This window comes from Chrysochloris asiatica, unplaced genomic scaffold (genome assembly GCF_000296735.1).
Source record: "Chrysochloris asiatica unplaced genomic scaffold, ChrAsi1.0 scaffold00132, whole genome shotgun sequence".
NCBI lineage: Eukaryota > Metazoa > Chordata > Mammalia > Afrosoricida > Chrysochloridae > Chrysochloris > Chrysochloris asiatica.
Genome location: NW_006408650.1, coordinates 6659257 through 6680034, shown reverse-complemented (window position 1 = coordinate 6680034; position 20778 = coordinate 6659257). Strand labels below are relative to the sequence as shown.

At 46.9% G+C, this 20778-nt stretch overlaps 2 protein-coding genes across 2 annotated transcripts in view; both read left to right on the top strand.

Moving 5' to 3' along the window:
- The window catches only part of TEN1 (TEN1 CST complex subunit), a 20075-nt gene extending 4396 nt beyond the window's left edge, over positions 1 to 15679 (top strand). The window contains exons 2-3 of the mRNA XM_006869670.1: positions 3245 to 3402; positions 15561 to 15679. Coding sequence (XP_006869732.1) covers positions 3245 to 3402; positions 15561 to 15679 — 277 coding nt within the window. The remainder of the gene's footprint in view (positions 1 to 3244; positions 3403 to 15560) is intronic.
- Positions 15680 to 16545: 866 nt separating this feature from the next.
- Positions 16546 to 20763, top strand: CDK3 (cyclin-dependent kinase 3). The gene is made up of 7 exons (XM_006869669.1): positions 16546 to 16741; positions 17442 to 17519; positions 17600 to 17720; positions 17813 to 17983; positions 18074 to 18175; positions 18987 to 19190; positions 20638 to 20763. The coding sequence occupies exons 1-7, from the start codon at positions 16560 to 16562 to the stop codon at positions 20761 to 20763; spliced, it is 984 nt and encodes a 327-aa protein (XP_006869731.1). The 5' UTR covers positions 16546 to 16559.
- The last annotated feature ends 15 nt before the right edge of the window (positions 20764 to 20778 follow it).

Sequence of the window (20778 nt, the reverse complement as noted above, 5' to 3'; positions counted from 1 at the left end):
TGGAGAGATGGAGCAGCTGGGGACTTTAGACATAGAGAGGGAGAGGGGTTGTGTGCTGACAACGGGGGTAGGGGGGAGTCAGGCTTGTAGTGTATACCCTTTGGTTGTTTGATGATGCATGGAGTGGATTGTAACCATGGCAATGAAACGATATAGGATAGGATGAATGTAAAAGTAATGTTCTCCCATGTAAACTATCACATAATTCACAATAAAACATCAAAAAAAAAAAAAGTTGCATTGATCATTACTGGTGATTGGAATGCAAAGGTTGGGAGCAAAGAGGAAGGATCAGTAGTTGGAAAATATGGCCTTGGTGATAGAAATTTCTTTGTGTAGATATACTATAATTCATTTAACCATTCCTCTACTGATTTTTGACAGAAATATCAGTGTAATTCAATGGGAAAGAATAGTCGTTTCAACAAATGGTACTGAAACGGTGTGTGGGGAGAAAACCTTGATCCCTACCTCACACCATACCAAAATTTTGAACAAATGTATGTATGAGCTAAAACAACAAAATATATTTTAAAAAATAGGATAAAATCTTCATAACTGTAGGATAGGCAAAGTTTTCTTAGCTAAGACACAGAAAGTGATAACTTTGAGGGGAAAAAAATGGATAAACTGAACTTCAACAAAAGTTTAAACTCTGTTCATCAAAAATTATTGTTAAGAAAATTAAAAGACAAACCAGAATCTAGGAGAAAATATTTGACATATCTAGAATACACAAAGACTCAGACTTCAATAGTAAAACAAACAATTAAAAAAGAGGGAAAATATCTGGACAGACACCATCAAAGAAAATGTACAGATATCAAATAAACTCACGGAAATGTACATCTTTACTCACTAACCCACTGCCATCGAGTCGTTTCCAACTCATAGCATCCCTTTAAGATAGAGGAGAATTGGTTTCTGAGGCTCTGCATCTTAACAGAAGCAGACTGCCGTATTGTTCTCCCTCAAAGCAGCTGGTGGGTTCGAACCACCAACCTTTCATCTAGCAGTCTGATGCTTAATGCACTGTGCCACCACAACCCATTTCATTACTCGTTGTTGTTAGGTGCCGTCAAGTCTGTTCTAACCCATAGCGACCCTCACCATAGCTGAAGAGCAGCTGGTGAGTTTGAACCACCAACCTTGCAGTTCAAACCAACCTTGTGGTCCAGTGCATTATCCCACGGTGCTATGCCAGGACTTAAAATCATACACACAAAGAATTAATGAAATCCACAATGAGGTACCATTACACACCCAGTCAAATGGCTAAATTTAAAAACACTGACAATTAAAAAGAAAAGGATGGATGATACCAACTGCTGACAAGGGTGTGAAGTAACTGGAGTATGCATCCATTCACGATAGGAATATAAAGTGGCACAACGCCTTATTTTAAAAAAGTTTGGCAGTTTTTAAGAGTTAAGTAGAGAGTTACCATATGACCCAGCAATCCCACTCCTATATACTTATTTGAGAGAAACGAAAACATATATCCACACAAAGACTTGTATACAAAAGTTCATGAAATGACTTACTGCAATTGTACCTATAAAGGTAGAGGTTTTGTAGTGAAAAGAGGTGAGTGGTTGATTTTACAGTCCAGGAACGGAGAACCCTGGGACCATCAATGCAGAAGAGCGGGAGTGGAGTGTGGGACCTATTCAGAGAAGCTGCAACGCTAGAGATGAAGACAGAGGTGATGATGTGGAGAGATGGAGCAGCTGAGGACTCTAGACTCATGGAGGGAGAGACCCTGTGTGCTGGCTGCTGGGGGCAGGGGGGTGTTTGAATGATTGTATATTCCTGAGTGCTTTGGTGTACATCCCCCCAAAAAAAACAACCCAGAGGGAATAGAAGCAAATACTGTTGAATGATGATGCATGGAGGGGATTGTAATCATTGCAATGAGGCGAAATATTCTAGGATGAGTGTAAAGCTGATGTTCTCCCATGTAAACTATCACTCAATTCACAATTAAAAAAAAAAAAAGTTCATGAAGCAGCTCAAATGAACTGGTGGATGGATAAGCCACAACATGGTTTGTCTTTTCAGTGAAGTCTTACCGAGTGATAAAAGGGAACACTGATGATTCACCCAACATATACACATATCTCAATGATATTTTGCAGACTGCAGGAAACCAGACACAAAAGGAACTTCATATAAGTGAAGTTTGTGCAGAGGAAAGCAGATCTGTAGAGCTCAGAAGCAGATCGGTGGGTCCCTGGGGTGGGATACAGGGAAAATGACTTCAGAGGAGCAAAGTGGAACTTTCTGAGGCCAAGGGAATATACATCTTTTTTTTTTTCATATGTGTCATTGATTTGATTTTATTCTTGGTGGTGAAAACATATACCAGTTCAACAACTTCTGTATTTGCAGTTTAGTGACTGATGACCTTCTTCAGATTGTCCAACCATCTCACCCTCCCTTTCTGAATTGGTCCCCCCCCCCCATATAAACTAAGTTTCCTATCGAGCCTTTTGAGTTTCTGTTGCCCTTTTGATCCCAAGTAGACAGTTCTTGAAAGAACCCAATGTTCAAGGCAGACATTGTTCACTAGTTAAGCTAAACTATTGTTTGGTTTTAAGAAGTCTTTAGGGGTTATTTTTGGTTTAAGATTTAAAAATGATCTCAGGGCAGTAGTTTTGGAGGTTCATCCAGCTTCCATGACTCCAGAAAGCCTGGAATTCATGAGAATTTGAAATTCTGTTCTACATTTTCTCCTTTTTGATCAAATTGTTCAGTAATGGTCACTAGGCACCATCCAGTTCATCTGGTCTTATGGTAAAGGGAGCAGCTGTTCATAGAGGCAATTAGAAACATACTACATCTTAGTTGGAGTGAAGCTCACACACATTTGACCATACATTTTAAAACAGGTGTCTTTTAGTGTGTGTAAAAATACATCAATAACATAGCCTGAAAATTTATTTCTGATTTATTGTTGTATGTAATTTCTCTTTTTCCAATCAGAATGAACCTTAACGTTTTCCCAAGATTGTTCAGGCCTTGTGGAAGTTCTATGTGGTTATTGTTTTTGTTATTTACTGTTGAGTTGGTTCCAACTCATAGCGACCCCATATAGCCTTTCCAAGGAGCTGCTGATGGGTTTGAACCGCTGACCTGTGGTTAACACTCCAGTGCTTATCCTACACTGCCACACCAGGACTCCAGGTCTGTTGTTGTTGTTAAGTGCCATCGACAAACCATATTGCACTTTCCTGACTTCCAGGTTGGGCCTCTACGACATGACCCAGTCCTCCATGACACTGGTGGCTCAGCATGGGTCTGATGAGCACCAGGTCGTGGTCTGTACCAAGCTGGTGGAACCATTCCAAGCCCAGTTGGGTGCCCTGTACGTTGTCCTTGGGGAGCTCGAACACCAGGAAGGTAAGCTGGGGTTTACATTCCCTTTCTCCCCTTGAGTTCTGTGTGGGGACAATCTTTTGGGGGACTTGGTTAGGAAGGGCCTGACTTGCAGCACCTCTTTGAGCCACACGTTCATGAGTTCATAGGAAACAGTGAGGACTCAGATGGGAACTGTCATGTGGCACCATGTCCAGGAGGGAAGGTCAGTGAAAAGATGGTCTCCAGGGAGAGTAAGAAAAGGGGAGAAAAACCAATGTTTCTGAAGATCTACAACGTGGCAGGCCTGGTGCTAGGTGGCTCACTCCATCTTCTTGAGTCTGTGTGGTGTTGTTGCTTCTGGCTCGTAACAACCCTGTTTCCAAGGAGCAGCTGGTGGGTGTGAACCACTGACCTTGTGCCTAGCAGTCCAGTGCTCCTTCTACAGTGCCACACCAAGAATCCTGAATTCGCAAAGTAGCCCTAATCTGAGTCTTACTATTACTGCTTTAGAGATGAAGAAACCAAGACTCAGATAGGATGGGACTTTTACAGCCAGCAAGGGGTAAAAAAGTTTTAAAAAGAAGATTTAAAGTGCTTCAGTTAACATTCTTTTTTTTCAAAAGCTTTTTATTATTAATTGAGTGAAGGTTCATAGAGCTGATCATCAGTTTTACATTCAATAAATCATCTACTTTGCTTCATTGTTGTTGTTGTTGTTAAGTGCCGTTGAGTTGGTTCCGACCCCCAGCGACCCTGTATAGGGTTTCCAAGCAGCAGCTGGTAAGCTTGAACCACCGACCTTGCAGTTCAGATGGCTTTGCAATCTGGCGCATTAACCCACAGAGCCACAGTTGCAATCTCCTCCATGTACCAACAGTTAACAGTATATTGCTTGCCCTGTCACCCATGTTAACATGTGTTACCAGTAACTCTTCAGAAACCCTACACAGGATTGCTATGAGTCAGAACTGACTCAGTGGCACTGAACAATAACAACCCTCTAGCTCATGAATCATTTCCCCTCCCCGATGCCCTCCCAACCATCATAGTTTGTTTCTTCTATCAAGAAAACTTTTTAAAAAAACTTTTTATAGCTTTGGTCTCATACATTGCTTGATCTTTTGTGATTGACTAATTTTACACAGCTCAGTGTCCTCCAGGTTCATCCATGTTGTGAGGTGTTTTGCAGATTCATCTTTATTCTTCCGTGTTAGGTAGTGTTCCATTGTGCATATGTTCCAAGTTTGTTTTACCATTCTTCTGTTGATGGGCATCTAGGCTGTCTCCATCTTTTTGATGTCTCTTGTAGACAGCATATTGAAGGATCCTGTTTTCTTATGCATTCTACTCTTTAGGTCTCTTGACTGGTTCATTTAATTTACATTCAGTGTAATTACCAATAGGTATAAATTAATTGCTGTCATTTTTCTGGGTGTGTTTTTGTTCCAGGTGGTGCTGGATTCTTTGTTCCACATAATTTTCTATGTTGGGTTCATTTTGTTTCTGGGTGTTTCTTGTCTTTTCCTTTCTATTGTGTTAATGTTTACTAAGAAGAAGAAAATCAGTTAACATTCTTGTTCACTAACCTTGGACCACTTTCTGATTATTTCCTTAGGCTAGTTTTCTAAACGTGCAATTGCTAGATTAAAAGATACAGATACACGGAGCTCATACACATCTGTATGTGTGCGAATGCCACAAAAAAATCAGCCTTCTGGATTTACACAACAACTTGCTTTAAGTAATGAAGTGGTGGTTGTGTGCCATCGAGTCAGTCCGAGTGGTGGTGGTGGTGGTTGTACCATCAAGTCAGTGCCGACTCCTAGCGACCCTGTACATGGTTTCCGAGGCTGTCAGTCTTTACTGGAGCAGAAAGCCTCATCATTCTCCTGAGGAGTAGCTTGTGGCTTCAAACTGCTGACTTGTGTTAGCAGCCCAACATGTAACCTCCTACGCCACCGGGGCTCCTTCAATTAAGTGGTACTTACTTTAATTAAATTTTATTTAATCAAAGTTAATCTTTATTCCGGTTTAAGCCTTTATGCCCACAAAGTCCCTGCCCTCTTAATTGATTTTGAACAGGTGGAAGGGTAAGAATGAGTACAAAGGGCCTTTGCATAAATGACTCCACCGTAGGCCAACATCAACTGTGGCCCTCCCCTCCCCGCCTCTACTGGAAGGCCTGCGAGCCTTGGAGCCAACTGTCCTAAGTCTCTGTATTTAAGTCCAAATACAAAAACTGGGAGAGGTTGGATATAAGGTAGGAGAGCAGGTGATGGGCAGGGTCTGAAGTGGACAGTTGGGGCTATTTACGGAAAGAAAAGTGGGAAAAACTTTAAAGTATAAACTCAACCAAAAATAAATGTTTTTAAAAATGTAAAGTTTTCATCTCAGACATCCACAAAAGTAAAGAGAGAGATGCAGTGGTGGTTATGTGCCATGGAGTTGGTTCCAAGTCATAGAGATGCTGTGTAGGGTTTCTGAGGCTGTATATCTTTAAGGGAGCACAAAGCCTCATCTTTCTCCTGTGGAATGGCTGGTAGTTTCAAACTGCTGACTTTAAGATTGGCAGCCCCACTACGCTACCAGAGCTCCCTAGAAAATGATGTCAGGATTTGCTCATCACCAATGATCAATGTTGCTATTGTGAAGTGCCTTGGAGTCAGTTCCAACGCATAGCGACCCTGCATAGGGTTTCTGAGGAGTTAACAGTCCTGTGCTTATTCTCCGATACCACACCAGGAGTCCAAATCCAGGCTCGGCAGTGACCTTCACTTATTTATTTATATATTTTACTGGTGCATTTTCAAGGAAATCTAAGACATCATTTCATTTCACCCGTAAAAACCTTCATATGTAACACAACTCCACTGCCATTAGCACCTCAAGTGCTCAAAACTCATAATCTAATACCTAGTTGACGTTCAGTTTCCCTCCATTGCCACAAAAAAAAAGAAAGAAAAGGAAAGGAAAGACAGGTGATCTGTGCGTTGTGTTTGGTTTACCATATTTTATGCAGATACTACGTGCATTATATAGGAGTTTGTGCCCTGTGAGTGCTACTCATGTTTTTTTGTGTGCACGCATTTATGTGGGTGTTTTTATATGTGGTAAATATGGTACATAGTTCTCAAATTTGGTTATTTCTAACAGTTCTGCCTTCCTTTTTTCTTTGCCTTTGTTGTTGTTGTTGTTGAGTGCCGTCGACTCGGTTCTGACCCATAGCGACCCTGTACAGCGTTTCCGAGAGTGTAAATCTTTACGGGAGTAGAAAGCCTCATCTTTCTCCCACGGAGTGCACTGGTAGTTTCGAACCGCTGACCTTAAGGTTCGCAGCCTGATTCGTAACCACTACACTACCAGAGCTCCATTTATTTGTTGGGGAACTGATCGAATTTACTGGATCATGGAATTGGCTGATTGTTTTTTCCTGGTCCCATTACACTTGCTCTTCTTTCTCTTAATTTCCACCCCCCATCCTGCCTCATTTATTGTTGTTACGTGCTAGTAAGTCTGTTCTGACTCATAGTGACCCTGCATAGGGTTTCCAAGGCTGTAAGACTTTGTGGGAGCAGAAAGTCTTGTCTTTCTTCTGTGGAGCGGCTGGTGGGCTCAAACCGCTGACCTGTGGTTCATGTCCAGTGCTCATCCTGTAGAGCCTCCCGTCTTGGTGCTTTGGCATTCATGAATTTTGTTGTTAGCTGCCCTCGGTTGGCCCGACTCCTAGTGACCTTTGCACAATGGAACTAGATGTTCCCTGGATCTGGAAAATCATCATGACAAAACTGTACCATTGTGAATCTGCGGCATTTCATTTCTTCTTAAAAGAATACAAGGGGGCTTCAGAAAGTTCATGGAAAAATGGAATTAAAATATATTGTTGTTGTTGTGCAGTACCACCGACCTTGCGGTTCAAACTGACCTTACGGTCCAGCACAGTAACCCACAGTGCCACCCCCACCCCAGGACACCGCAATGAAAAGATACAGAAGGTTTTTTCCATGAACTATTTGATGCCTCCTCCGTTTTCGGTGAAAGTTTACATTTCCCTTGAGTTAATTTCACCTTTCTTGTATGGGCTGTATGTCAGCAAAGCCAAATTGTTGGTGAGGGGTAGTTCCTTCTAGAAAAATCACAGTGACTCCATCAGGAGAAATGATTAAGTTAGAACATTGCCTCTGTAGACGTACTTGTGACGTCAGAAGCTCAGGTGAGGATCTTCAATGGCACTGAAATCATTGGGAATGTGGACAGGAGAGGTTAGACCACCCCCTGACCTGCCCTGTTGCTCATTCCCAAAATCACAAAAAGTGGGCAGTATGCACCCCTGCTTTGACACCCCCAAAGTGCCTGGAACATCCTCTAGAATGTTTTCTTGACATTCCCCCCAAGCCTCCTTAAAAAAAAAAATTGAACCTGAACGTTATTGAACCTCAGGTCAATCAGCATTCTTAATATGCCTTGCAATTGATATATTTCTTTCTTAAACATTTTCCCCTTGATTTTCTGAGTAATCGTGTTCCTCATTCACCATCCAGCCTGCACTGGGACTGAAGATGGTGAGGGGGAAGGCAGAGTGTGGGCTCTGGGAGGAAGTGCCAGGTGTGGGGGTAGGGAGTGCTGCCTTGGAGTTTCTCATCTGCATATCTGGCCCCAAGTCCTGTGGGATGCTAAGGTCTATGAGACATGGATTCTGGACAGTTCTGAGGACAGAGGAGAAGCCCCCTTTTAGAGAGTTTTACACTTGGAGCTGGCTGAGGCTTGAGAGGTGGGGGCTGAGGCTGCTAGCCTGTGGCCCCTTCATCCACCCAAGAGCTCGGGCACTTCCCGTCCAGGGACAATGGCTGTGGGCATAGCCCTTCCCCAGCTCTGCACCCAGTCCTGTCACACACACCATGAACCCCCCTCATGTTCATCTCCTTCCACCTGACCCAGGTTTCCTGCCTTCTCCCTGGGTCCTTTGGAACCTTTGCTCTGATATCTTCAAGCCTCCTTATTATGTTCTCGCCTTCTCTGGAATGTTCCTGAAACCTGGCTTTCCCCCAAGACAGCAGTTTCCCTCCCACCTTCCTATGTAGAACCTGTTCAACCTCCCAAGCAGCACTCATCCCAGAACGCAGGGCAGCTTTCCAGAGTCCTGTTGGCTCCTCCTCAGGCTTGTCACTGCAGACCATCCTCCTGCTCCTCTGAGGCCAACCGGTTCCCCTACTGAGCCTGAACCTCAGCTTCTGTCTTCCCACTCACCTCTGCTACCTGACACGGAAGCTTGCCAGGCTTATATTCCGGTCCCCTCACCCTCCTCTGGGCCACTTCACCAGTTTCCTTTGACCTGGAGACTTGGGACCGGCTTCTTGGTTTTCTCACAGCCTCCCTTTCCTTCATTCCCACTAGCACTTAGCATTCCAGGGTTTTCCTCAAGCCCTTAACCCCCTCACTGGTGACCCCAGCCTCCACCCTCTGAGATCCCACCCTGGATAGGAAGAGAGAGGTCACAAAGCTCCAGGGGTTCCTAACACAGTGATTTCAATCCTGGTGGCACTGTGGGATCAAGGTCAGCAGTTCAAACCCACTAGCTGCTCCTTGGGAGAAAGATGAGGCTGTCTGCTTCCGTAAAGATTTGCAGTTTCGAAAACTCTATGTTGAGTCCGAGTCTACTTGATGGTGATGGGTGTGATTTTTGGTTTTTACTCTCTAAAGAAAGTCCTGGTAGCACAGTGGTTAAAGCGCTCAGTGACTAACCAGAAGGTCAGCGGTTCAATCCCACTAGTGGCTCTGCTGGAGAAGGGACCTAACGATCTGCTCCCATAAAGACGCCAACCTTGGACACTCAGTGAGGCACTTCCACTCCGTCCTCCAGGCTGGCAGAGAATCGGGACCAACTCAACAGCAACAGGGTTCAGCTGGGTTTTCATAATCTCTTGGCTGAGTTCCTGAGTGACACATATGGTTACTACACTTAGCCACTTATTGAAAGCTTGGAGGTTCGAGTCTACACAAAAGTGCCTTGGAAGAAAAGCCTGGCTATCTATGTCTGAAAACTCAGCCACTGAAAACGCCATGGTGCACAGTTCTGCCTGGACACACATCGGGGCACCATGCATCCGAGTCAAAGGCAATTGTGTTTTCAGTCTGACCTGACTGCAAGTCTTCACCATGAATCCCCTGGTTTTATCTCCTTCCACTTGTCCCTCTGCACTGCCTAGAATCCCTTCCGTGAAATCCACCTCCGACTCTTGGCTCCAGAACACTGTTTTCAGTCATTCTCCTGTTAAATAAAAAAAGTTACCACTTCCTCTCCCCTCTGCCCCACATTCTTCTTAGCAAATTGCCTTATATCCCAGGTAAGATGGTGGCCACAGGCAGGGGTCCCTGCTCCTGAAAGTGTATGTCTCCACTCCCATGCTCCCTTATTAACCCTTCCTTCCAATCTAAGGGGGGGGGGGGGGGGGAGGCGTCTGCTCTGAGTCCTCCCCTCCCGCAGAGCCTTTGTTCTTTCAACTGGCCCTTGACTTTCACTATTAGTTCTTTCCTCTTGGCATGTCATGTGTTCAAACTTATTTGGTCTTAAAATTAAAATAGCAACACTCATCCTTGTACTTCCTGATCTCAAAACCAGTACACAACCACAGAAGTCAGAACTGCCTGGTACCAGTACAACAAAGACATGCAGACCGATGGAACAGAATTGAGAACCCAGAAGTAATGCCATCCACCTATCGTTGACAAGAGACTGAAATGCGCTCAGTGTGGGAGAGAGTGTCTATTTAACAAATGGGGGCTGGGAAAACTGAATATTCGTGTTCAGAAAAATGAAATAGGACCTGCATTTCTCACCGTTTACAAGAACTTAATTTAACGTGCATCAAAGACTTAAATTGTAAATCCTACAACTATAAAGACCATAAATGAAACAATAAGGACAAACTTAGGGGTCCTGATACACACCATGAATACATGTCAAACTTAACCGAAAGCACACAAACCGCAGCACACAATCTAGATGACCAGGACCTCCTTAAAATTAGACTCTGTGTGTGTCAAACCCATCAGTCACTCCCAGGGAGAAATCTAGGAGATTGTCTGCTCCCATAAAGATTTACAGTCCTGGAAACCCTATAGAGGGTGTATTTATGAGTCAGAATTGACTCCATAGCAGTAGAGAGGTACATCCAAAGATTTCACCAAAAGAGTTAAAAAAGAACCCACAAACTGGGGGTAAATTTTGACAACGACGTATTGGACAAAAGACTAATTTTTAAAATGTATAGAAAATTTAGAAAATTATTTAGTGCTTCAACAACAAAAGGATAAGTGATCCAGTTAAAAATTGCCAGAGGACATGAACAGACACTTCGCCAAAGACAATCATCAGGAGGCCAACAAACACATGAAGAAATGCTTGTGATCATTAGCCATTACAGAGATACAAATCAAGACAATAATGATCAATCATCTCACCCCAACATTAATAATATTGTTGTTGTTATGTCCTGTTGAGTCGATTCCGACCCATAGTGACCCTATACAGGGTTTCCGAGGCTGTAAATCTTTACGGGAGCAGAACGCCTCATCTTTTTCCCGCAAAACAGCTGGTAGTTTCGATCTGCTGACCCTGAGGTTTGCAGCCCGATTCGTAACCACTATGCTACCAGAGCTCCTTAACATTAATAATAGCAAATTTAAAAAGAAAAAAACACATAGCGGCAAAGGTGTGGCGTTCCTGAAACCCTCCCGCAGTGCTGGTGGGAGTGTAAAACAGCAGAAAGTGGCATGGTGCTTCCTTAACAAGTTGGAAATAGAAATACCATATGATCCATTAATCCCACTACTAGGTACAAATCTTAGAGAACTAAGAGATGTGACATGAATAGATCTGCACACACCCATGCTCATCCCAGCACGAGTCATAATGGCAAGAAACCCAGAAACAACCTAAATGCCCAACATGGAAGAAGGGATGAACAAACTATGGTCCGTATGCATAATGGGATACTGTGAAGCTTTAAATAATGATGATGAAGCTACAAAATACCTTGTAACGTGCATGAACCTGGAGGACATTATGCTTACGGAAATAAGTCACTCACAAAAGGATAAATATTATATGAGATCACTTTTGTAAAAGTCCAGGAAAGGTTAGCCAGAGGATGTTTCTACATGTGTATTTACCTAGGATGCAAATATATCCATGAATGTGATAGAGCACACCGAGGGCAGAATTATGAAAACCTCTTGTTGTTAAGTGCCGTCAAGTCCGTTCCTACCCATAGGGGCCCTGTATAGGGTTTCCAAGAAGCGGCTGGTAAACTTGAACCACCAACCTCGTGGTTCAGACGACTTTGCAGTCTGCCGCATTAGCCCACAGCGCCACACCAGGACTCCTGAAAACCCCTTAGATATAATCATATAACCATGAAGGAATGAGTCATGGGGCCTGGGAGCTCAGGGGTCACCCAGGCCAATTGCTATGCCATTCTACTTTGATGAATATGGACTGGGGTCTTAACATCTCCTCAGTAGCTATCTAAGGTGCAACTATTGGTCTCGCCCTGTCCAGAGGACTGAAGAGTGAAGAGAACTGAGGACACATAGAAACAGCTAGTCCAGTGGATGGATGCACCATGTGAATATTGGTCTCCACAGCCCTGAGAACAGAAGCACTAGATGGTGCCCAGCTCCTACTAACGACTTGTCTGTGAGGGATCACATTAGAAGGTCTTGAATATTGTAGGAGAAAAATGTGAAACAAAACTCAAAAGCATTAAAAAAATTGTGCTTACTGGCCAGATAAAAACTGGTGGAATCCCCGAGACGATGGCCCTTAAGCCACCCTTTAGGTCTGGAACTGAACTCACTCCCGTGGCTCAGTTTTTCGACAAACAGTCATATTTATAAAGGGAACAACAATAATAAAGAGGTACGAACTCCTTGGACTAATCAAGGGCAGCATTTCTCTCAGGACAGAGTCCAGAAGGATTAGGAAAGAAGGAGGGAGGAAGTGAGACAGTGAGATGAGTGATGTTCCATTGTGGGAACTGTAACCAATGACACGAGACAAATGTGTATAAATTGTAAATGGAAAACGGACTTGTTCTGTAAACCTTCACCCAATTCACAGGAAGAAATTCTTTAAAAACAACAAAACAAAGCAACACTCACAAAGTCATCTTCCACTCTATGTTGTTGTTGTTAAGTGCCGTCGAGTCGATTCTGATCCATCGCGACCCTGTAGAGTGTGTCCAAGAAGCAGCTGGTGAGCTTGAACTGCTGACCTTGCAGTTCAAATGGCTTTGCAGTCTGATGCATTAGCCCACAGGGCCACACCAGGACTCCCCTCCTCTCTATGTTGTTTTGTTGTTAAGTGCTGTTGAGTCGGTTCCGACCCAAAGTGACCCTGTATAGTTTCTGAGGAGCGACTGGTGAGCTTGAACCACCGACCTTGAAGTTCAAACAGCTTTGCAGTCTGGCGCATTAACTCACAGCGCCACACCAGGACTCCATTCCCTCCTCTCTATAGTGGTGGTGGTTATGTGCTGTGGATTCAGTTCCAACTCATAGCGACCCTGTACAGGGTTTCTGAGGCTGTAAATCTTTATGGGAGCAGAAAGCCTCCTCTTTCTCCCGCAGAACAGCTAATAGTTTCAAACTGCCAACCTTGAGATTAACAGCCCGATTCGTAACCACTACGCTCGCTATATTGTTGTTGTTGTCGCCCTCCCTAAATTTGGCCATCCTTCTGCACAGCCTCCTTCCTCAAAGGGTGTCTGCCCTCCTCATCCCTTCCTTATTTCCTCCTCATGCTCCAACCTCATGCTCTCCTCTGCTCTAGGTTCATATTTCTGAAGCTCATTTCCATCTTTAATAACTTTTCCCAATTAGAGGGGTATGCAAAGTGTTCTGCAATAGAAATCTAGAGGGGAGGGTTTCCCCAGGCTGAGAGGAGGAAAGAAACAAGGAATTCATGTGTACTGTGTAAGTAAAGTTCTGTGAGGTACCTAAGAAAATCTTCATGCAGGAAGTTTGGTGACATTTGACATAGGATCTGACGTTGACGTTCTTTAACAGCTCCAACTTAGGTTAGATTTTGGCCTAGTTTTTCCCATGGTGTCCTGAACATCTGTGGCTGCTCTGGGGAAATTATTTAGGGCTACATGTAACATCCTGGTGGTGCTTTAGGATAAGCACTCAGCTGCAATGTTGATTTGAACCACGAGGTTGACAGTTTAAATCCACCAGCCACTCCTCAGAAACCCTAACAACACATGTGACCTGGGAAGGTTTAGACCTCTCAGTACTAAGTGAAGGGTGGTGGTGGTGGTGGTTATGTGCTGTGGAATCGGTTCTGACTGATAACGACCCTGTACAGGGTTTCTGAGACTTTAAATCTTTACGGGAGCAGAAAGCCACATCTTTCTTCTGCGGAACTGCTGGTCGTTTCGAATGGCTGACTGTGAGATTAGTAGCCCGACTCATAACCACTACACTACGAGAGTTCCTTAAGTGAAGATTGGGCAGCAAATATTTGTTGGATTGATGAGTACAGATAACCCAGCTGATTCTTGAAGAGGTCTGAGCGATGAGAATCATCCGTCTGTCCTGATGAGTAGATCCAGATAGTGTCCTGTGCCCTCCCCAACTCTAGGTCCTGCCGTCTGTCTCAGCAGCCAAGCTCTAGGCTAACAGCAGCATCTAAGCCTGGGAGGCCGAAGCCCCCAGCTCCTCTTACAGATCCAACTCCCGCTTCCCACCTTCCAGAGGCACTCATTCATGCTCAGCAAGAATCCAGCTAACTTCATTTCTTCTCCTCCCCAAATGCTTTCTGTGGCTGTGTTCCTGATCTTATGTTCAAACAGCTTTATTTTCCAAGGGGAGCACTGAAGACTGGAACCTAGCCAGCCAGCCTGAGGATCTGAATGAAGTCGGCCCTAGGCTGTTTGAAATCACTAAAATGGGTGTGGCATTGTAGGATAAGCAAAGGACCACAAGGTCGGTTGGAACCTCAAGGACGGCAGTTCAAACTCACCAGCTGCTCCTAGGAACTGCTATGTAGGGTCCCTGTGAGTCAGAACTGATATGATGACTCTTAACACAAGAATGTCCAGGTAGTCTCTTTATCTCATCCCAAAGCCTCTATACCCAATCTGCATGGAAAAGAAGACAGAATTGTGTTCTAGAACGTTGAGTGTGTTCATTCAAGTGCCCAGAGAGCAAAGAGAACATGAATGAAAAAATGAACAGAAAAAAAATATGTTAGGGAAAGCCCCCCCACCAGCCTCTCATTCTGGGTGTTATTCATTCATCCCACCCAGACTCCTGGAACTCAGCTCCTTCTTGTGAGCAGATGACTCTTAACAACCCTGTATTGGGTTTCTGAGAAAGGCTGGTGAGTTTGAACTGCCTACGCGAACCACAAGGTCAGCAGTTCGAAACTACCAGCTGTTCCATAGGAGAAAGATGAGGCTTTCTGTTCCCGTAAAGATTTACAGCCTCGGAAACCCTGTACAGGGTCGCTATGAGTCGAAACTGACTCCACGGCACATAACAACAACAACAACAACAACCTTGCAGTCCAGTGATTATCCTATAGTACCACGCCAGGAAAGGAGCTCTGGTAGCGTAGTGGTTACGACTCCGGCTGCTAATCTCATGGTCAGCTGTTCAAAACTACCAGCGGCTCCTTGGGAGAAAGATGAGGCTTTCTGCTCCCGTAAAGATTTACACCCTCGGAAACCCTGGACAGGGTCACTATGAGTTGGAACCGACTCCACGACACATAACAACAACAACAACCACACCAGGAACTTAATAATTATAGGTTACTCTTTGTTCCAAGCCCAATGCTACATGTCCCAGAATGCCAAAGGGATTTTTTCTTCAGTATAAATGGAGAGCTAGAATAGTGATTGAGACCCCTCTCCTCAACTCTGGGCTCTCAGGAGAAGATGACAGGAATTAAGGTGACAGAGATAGGACTTGCCTAGGAATCTGTGCCTTTTCTTAGCCCTCCCTCCCTGGAGAAGTGGGATCTCCAGGTGACCCCTTAAGTTATAGACACATGCCTGGTAAGTACGTGGCAGACCCACTGTTCTAAGGTCCAAGCAGACAAATCCCACAAGCTGTCCTGGTCACCACCCCGTCAACTGTGGGACAACAGCTAGAATGCATCCGTAGCGTGTGTCACTGACGTTTGTGTCTTTCAGATGGAGGTGTCATGGTGAAAGCCCGGGTTCTGACTTGCGTGGAAGGAATGAATCTACCCTTGTTGGAACAAGCCATCCGGGAGCAGAGGCTGTACCAGCGAGAGAGGGAGAGCAGTTGATAGGCAATGACAGCCGCCTCCATCGTCACCACACACACACACACCCACACCCACAGGAGATGCCACTGTACTGCCCAGAGGTGTGGGAGCTCACCAAGTCACAGCAAAGACGGGCTTATTAACACGGTCCCTCCCCCTCATTTGGGATTGTGCCCGCAGTGAGAGCCTGAAGGCCCCCAGAGGCGTCCTGTACCTTGTGTAGAGTCATGGAGAGTTCCAGAAAGTCCTAGTGAATAAAGGTCCCAGTGGGCGTGTCTTTGTGTACACGTGGTGCTGCCGCCGGCCAACAGGGGGCGCCGCAGAGCAGCACTCCCTCCTGTCCTGAGGTTTGCAGCCAGCAGGGTTTCTGGTGAATTCTGGGCTGGGGGCCTATAGGGAGGGGGCTGGGGGTGCAGGGGCTGGGTGTGGGTGGGGGGTCCAGGACACAGGGAGGTGGCCACCACCAAAGTTCTGTCCTCAGAGGAGGTCCAGTGTCACCAGATAGGCTGGGCCTACCCCTTCATCCTGAGTGCAGCTTGGAACAAGATTTTGGTTACAGAAACGCTTTCCAATCCCTGACCTCTGACCCAAGCTGTCCCCAGCCTCTGGACAGGCGTCTGGGCAGCCTTCCCAGCTAGCTCCAGATCCTGGGCCTGGCAGTGCAGAGGAGGGGACCTTGGGCACTGCAAGTTTGGGCTCTTCTGCATGCCGTAGCAGATACAGGTGCAGCAGGCTTCCAAGCCCCCCCGGGGCACGGGGTCTGAGGATCTAGGGTTCCTGCTTGGCTGGGTCAGGGACTTCAAAGCCAGGATCCAGGGATGGGATGGGGGCAGTGGGCTGGGGGCTGGGAAGCCTTGGGTAGGGTTTGGGCATTATAGGGTGCTGGAAGAGGGGAGCCAGGATGCTGGGCGTGCAGGGGGGAGTGAATGCCCCTGGCACCATCTGTTTCCCGGGCAGCTCTGTGGTGATGGATGTATTCCAGAAGGTGGAGAAGATCGGAGAGGGCACCTATGGAGTGGTGTATAAGGCTAAGAACAAGGAGACAGGGCAGCTGGTGGCCCTCAAGAAGATAAGACTGGATTTGTGAGTGCTGGGATAGTCCCTGCACCCCGTCCCTTCCCGAATCTCAGACTTCTTCATCCAGCTCCTTTTCTGCCTGGTTACACCAGACCAGTCACAAAGGTGCAGCCACTCCTTGCCCTCACCTCATCTCACTGCCCCTCCCTCATGCTGACTAGGCGGTGCCCTGGGCCCTGCTCTGTGAGTGATAAATAGGGACTAAGGAGCTCTGGTAGCGTAGTGGTTACGGATTGGGCTGTGAACCACAAGGTCAGCAGTTCGAAACTACCAACTGTTCCACAGGAGAAAGATGAGGCTTTCTGCTCCTGTAAAGATTTACAGCCTCGGAAACCCTGTACAGGGTCACTGTAAGTCGGTTCTGACTGCACGGCACATAACCACCACCAAGGAGCACAGGTCCCTATCACTGGGGGTGGGCCATCCTTAGGGAATAAGGAACATGTAAGTGACACCCCGGAGTCCTGGTGTGGCGCTGTGGGTTAATGCGCCAGACTGCAAAACCATTCTGAACTGCAAGGTTGGCAGTTCAAGCTCACCAGCTGCTGCTCAGAAACCCTATCCAGGGTTGCTATGGGCCGGAACCAACTCAATGGCACTTAAAAGCAACAAAGTGACACCCCACCTACCTACCCCCGCCAGAAGTACCCTCCTGCCTCCAGATGTGGCTCATTCTCTGGCTTCATTGGACCCTCCTTCCCTGCAGGGAGACTGAAGGTGTCCCAAGCACCGCCATCAGAGAAATCTCACTGCTCAAAGAACTAACACACCCCAACATCGTCAGGTGAGCTGGGGAAGGAGGCGGGGAGCTGGGACAGGGAGCATGGAGCTGTGAGCCCGTACTCACCCGCATCTTGCCACCAGGCTGCTGGACGTGGTGCATAATGAAAAGAAACTTTACCTGGTGTTTGAGTTCCTCAGCCAGGACCTGAAGAAATACATGGACTCCACCCCTGCCTCCGAGCTCCCCCTGCACTTAGTTAAGGTACCCAGGGAATGATGGGGAAGATGAGGTAATGGCCCCCTCATCCAGTCCCCTTCTGCCTAGCCAGCTCTTTGTCACATTCACTATTCCAGAGCTACCTCTTCCAGCTGCTGCAGGGGGTGAATTTCTGCCACTCGCATCGGGTCATCCACCGCGACCTGAAGCCTCAGAATCTGCTCATTAATGAGCTGGGAGCTATCAAGCTGGCAGACTTTGGGCTGGCTAGAGCTTTCGGGGTGCCTTTGCGTACCTACACCCATGAGGTACCACTGGGGTGAATGGAATTGGTGGGTAACCAAAGGAATGTCACCCACACACTCAGCCCACCTTGCTCTGTTTTTTTGTTCCTATAGGTGGTGACACTGTGGTATCGAGCCCCCGAGATCCTCTTGGGCAGCAAGTTCTATTCGACTGCTGTGGACATCTGGAGCATTGGTTGCATCTTTGCTGAGATGGTAGAGAGAGGGACAAAGCCTGACTACAGGGAGGCCACAGGCAGCGTCCTGCTGGCATGGGGATGGGGGACACAGGCTACTTTTACTGAACCAAAGTAACCCAAATCCATTGCTGTCAAAGTGATCTCGACTCAGAGTGACCCAGTACAATAGACCAGAACTGCCCATGGTATTTCCCAGGCTGCAGTTTTGACAGTAGCAGACCGCCACGTCTTTCCCCCTCAGAGCAGCTGACGGGTTTCATATGCAGCCGAGTGCGTACGCAGTGTGCTAACAGGACTCCTTGATGCTTCCACTAGATGTGGGTGAAGGGGTGTTTGGGAGCTGCTGGATGGTGCATATGATTAATGTGTTTGGCAACGAACCAAAAGGTTGGGTCCACCCAGAGATGCCTTGGAAGAAAGACCTAGTGATCTGCCATATTTTTCACAACTAATGTGCACAGGTATAGAGTATCCACTGCACACAGGAGACTAATGCACAAGGGGATCGCATCATTTGCAAGAAATCATATAACCCATTCATTATGTGTGTAAAACAACGGTATTTTCCAAAAGCCAACTACTGAAATCTTTAGGGAGCACAGTTCTACTCTGAACATACGGGGTGGCCATGAGTCCAAATCGATGCGAAGGCAGCTCATTATAAGGGGTGTCTGCACTAGCTAAAGGATGGTGGAAGCGGGCATTGTTGGGAAGCCAGAATGCAAACTACAGCCCTGAGAAAAATATCTTGACAGTTCCTCCCCACCTCTGGCTACTTGTCTTGACAAAGCTGTGGACTCCACACCTTCTCCTCTTCTCCATCCCAGATAACTCGCAGGGCCCTGTTTCCTGGCGACTCGGAGATTGACCAGCTCTTTCGGATTTTTCGGACCCTGGGGACACCCAGTGAAGCCACATGGCCAGGAGTCACCCAGCTGCCTGATTACAAGGGCAGTTTCCCCAAGTGGACCAGGAAGGGACTGGAGGAGATCGTACCTAATCTGGAGCCAGAGGGCAAGGACCTGCTCATGGTGGGTACAAGTGGACAGCTGGGGAAAACAAGAAGGGCCTTCTCTTCTGGTTGCTGCTTTCCAGTCAGATAAATTCTTAAGTAACCCTGACTCCAGGAAGTCCAAGCTAATCACTTTTCTGACCCCTGTACACAATTGGCTGGATCCTGTTTTGATTCTTCATCCTGGAAGCCTCTCACCATAAGTCCAATGTTCATTTTCCCTTAGAAAACTCCTCTCTTCTAGTTAGCTGTGTGTTTGCACTGGGGGACTTGCGGCGTGTCTTTCCTAGTTGCATTGTGTTTCGGCACTGCCAGCATGCCCCGGCAGCAGCTGTTTCCTTCCTGGGTATTCCAGGTGGCTCAACTTCACAGGAACCTCTGTAGGAAAGGCAGTCCTTGCTTCGTGGTCTCTTGTCATGGTCCTCACTCCTGCTGCCCTGTCATGACCTTTGGGCTAGCTCCAGGCCAAGGTGCCCAGGACACCTCAGGTGGCGTCTGCAGAGTCTCTTAGTTACCGTCCACAAAGGCCCTGAAGCCACATTCTCTCCTGACGCTGATGTTGGGTCTGGAAGGCGCAGCCAGGATTTTAATCATTAGACCATGTGTCTAGCTTCTTAGAAGTCTATGTGCGTCTGCTGACCCAGGGCGGTGTGGACTTTAGGGCATACATCCTGGGGACTCCCGTAACCTGACTGGAGAGTCAGAAGTGCTGGTGGCACAGTGGTTAAGTATTCAGCTGCTAACCAACCCGTAGTTCGAATCCCCCAGCTGCTCCATAGGAGAGATGTGACCATCTGTGTCCATAAAGAAGACAGCATTGGAACGCCTCTGGGGCTGTTCTCCTCGGGCCTAGATAGTTGTTCTAAGTCAGAATCTACTTGATAGCAATGTTTTGTTTTAGGGGGTAGGGGTGGATAATGAAAGGAACCCTGGGTGCTGTGGTCAGTCACTCGGCTGATAATCAAACATTTGTCAATTTGAACCCACTAGCTGCTCAGTGGGAAGTAAAATAAGACAGCCTGCTTCCATGAGATGACAGCCTTGAAAACCGCATGGGGCAGGTCTACTGGGTCCTACAGGGCCGCCTTGAGTCTGAATTGACTCAAGGGGCTAGCTGGTCTCTGAGAGCATGCCTTCTCCCTCCTCCCTGCTCTTTGCCCCCCCACTCCAGTCTGCCCCTCACTTCCAGAGCCCCTGACAGGGGCACCGAGAGGTCTGTCTCGGCTAGCAGCTGGCTGGGACCTGGAGCCTTCAGTAAGGGAGGGACGGAGAGCTGATTTGAAGGAGACCTGGCCTGACTCAGGAAAGCTGGACCAGAACTGGCTCTTGGTCTCCAGGTCCTGAAAGTGTCCAGCACTGGCTAATGGGATGGGAGGTGGGGCAGCTGTGGGTTTGGGGCCTCCAGCTGGGACCTGGGAAGGTGTGTCCTCACTCTGTCAGACCCATGTCCTCCCTCTTACTCGTAGCAACTCCTGCAGTACGACCCCAACCAGCGGATCTCAGCCAAGGTGGCCCTCTCCCACCCGTACTTTTCCTCCGCCGAGTCCTCTCCAGCCCCAAGCCAGCATATGCTGGAGCGGTTTTTCCGTTGAGAATATGTGGCCCCA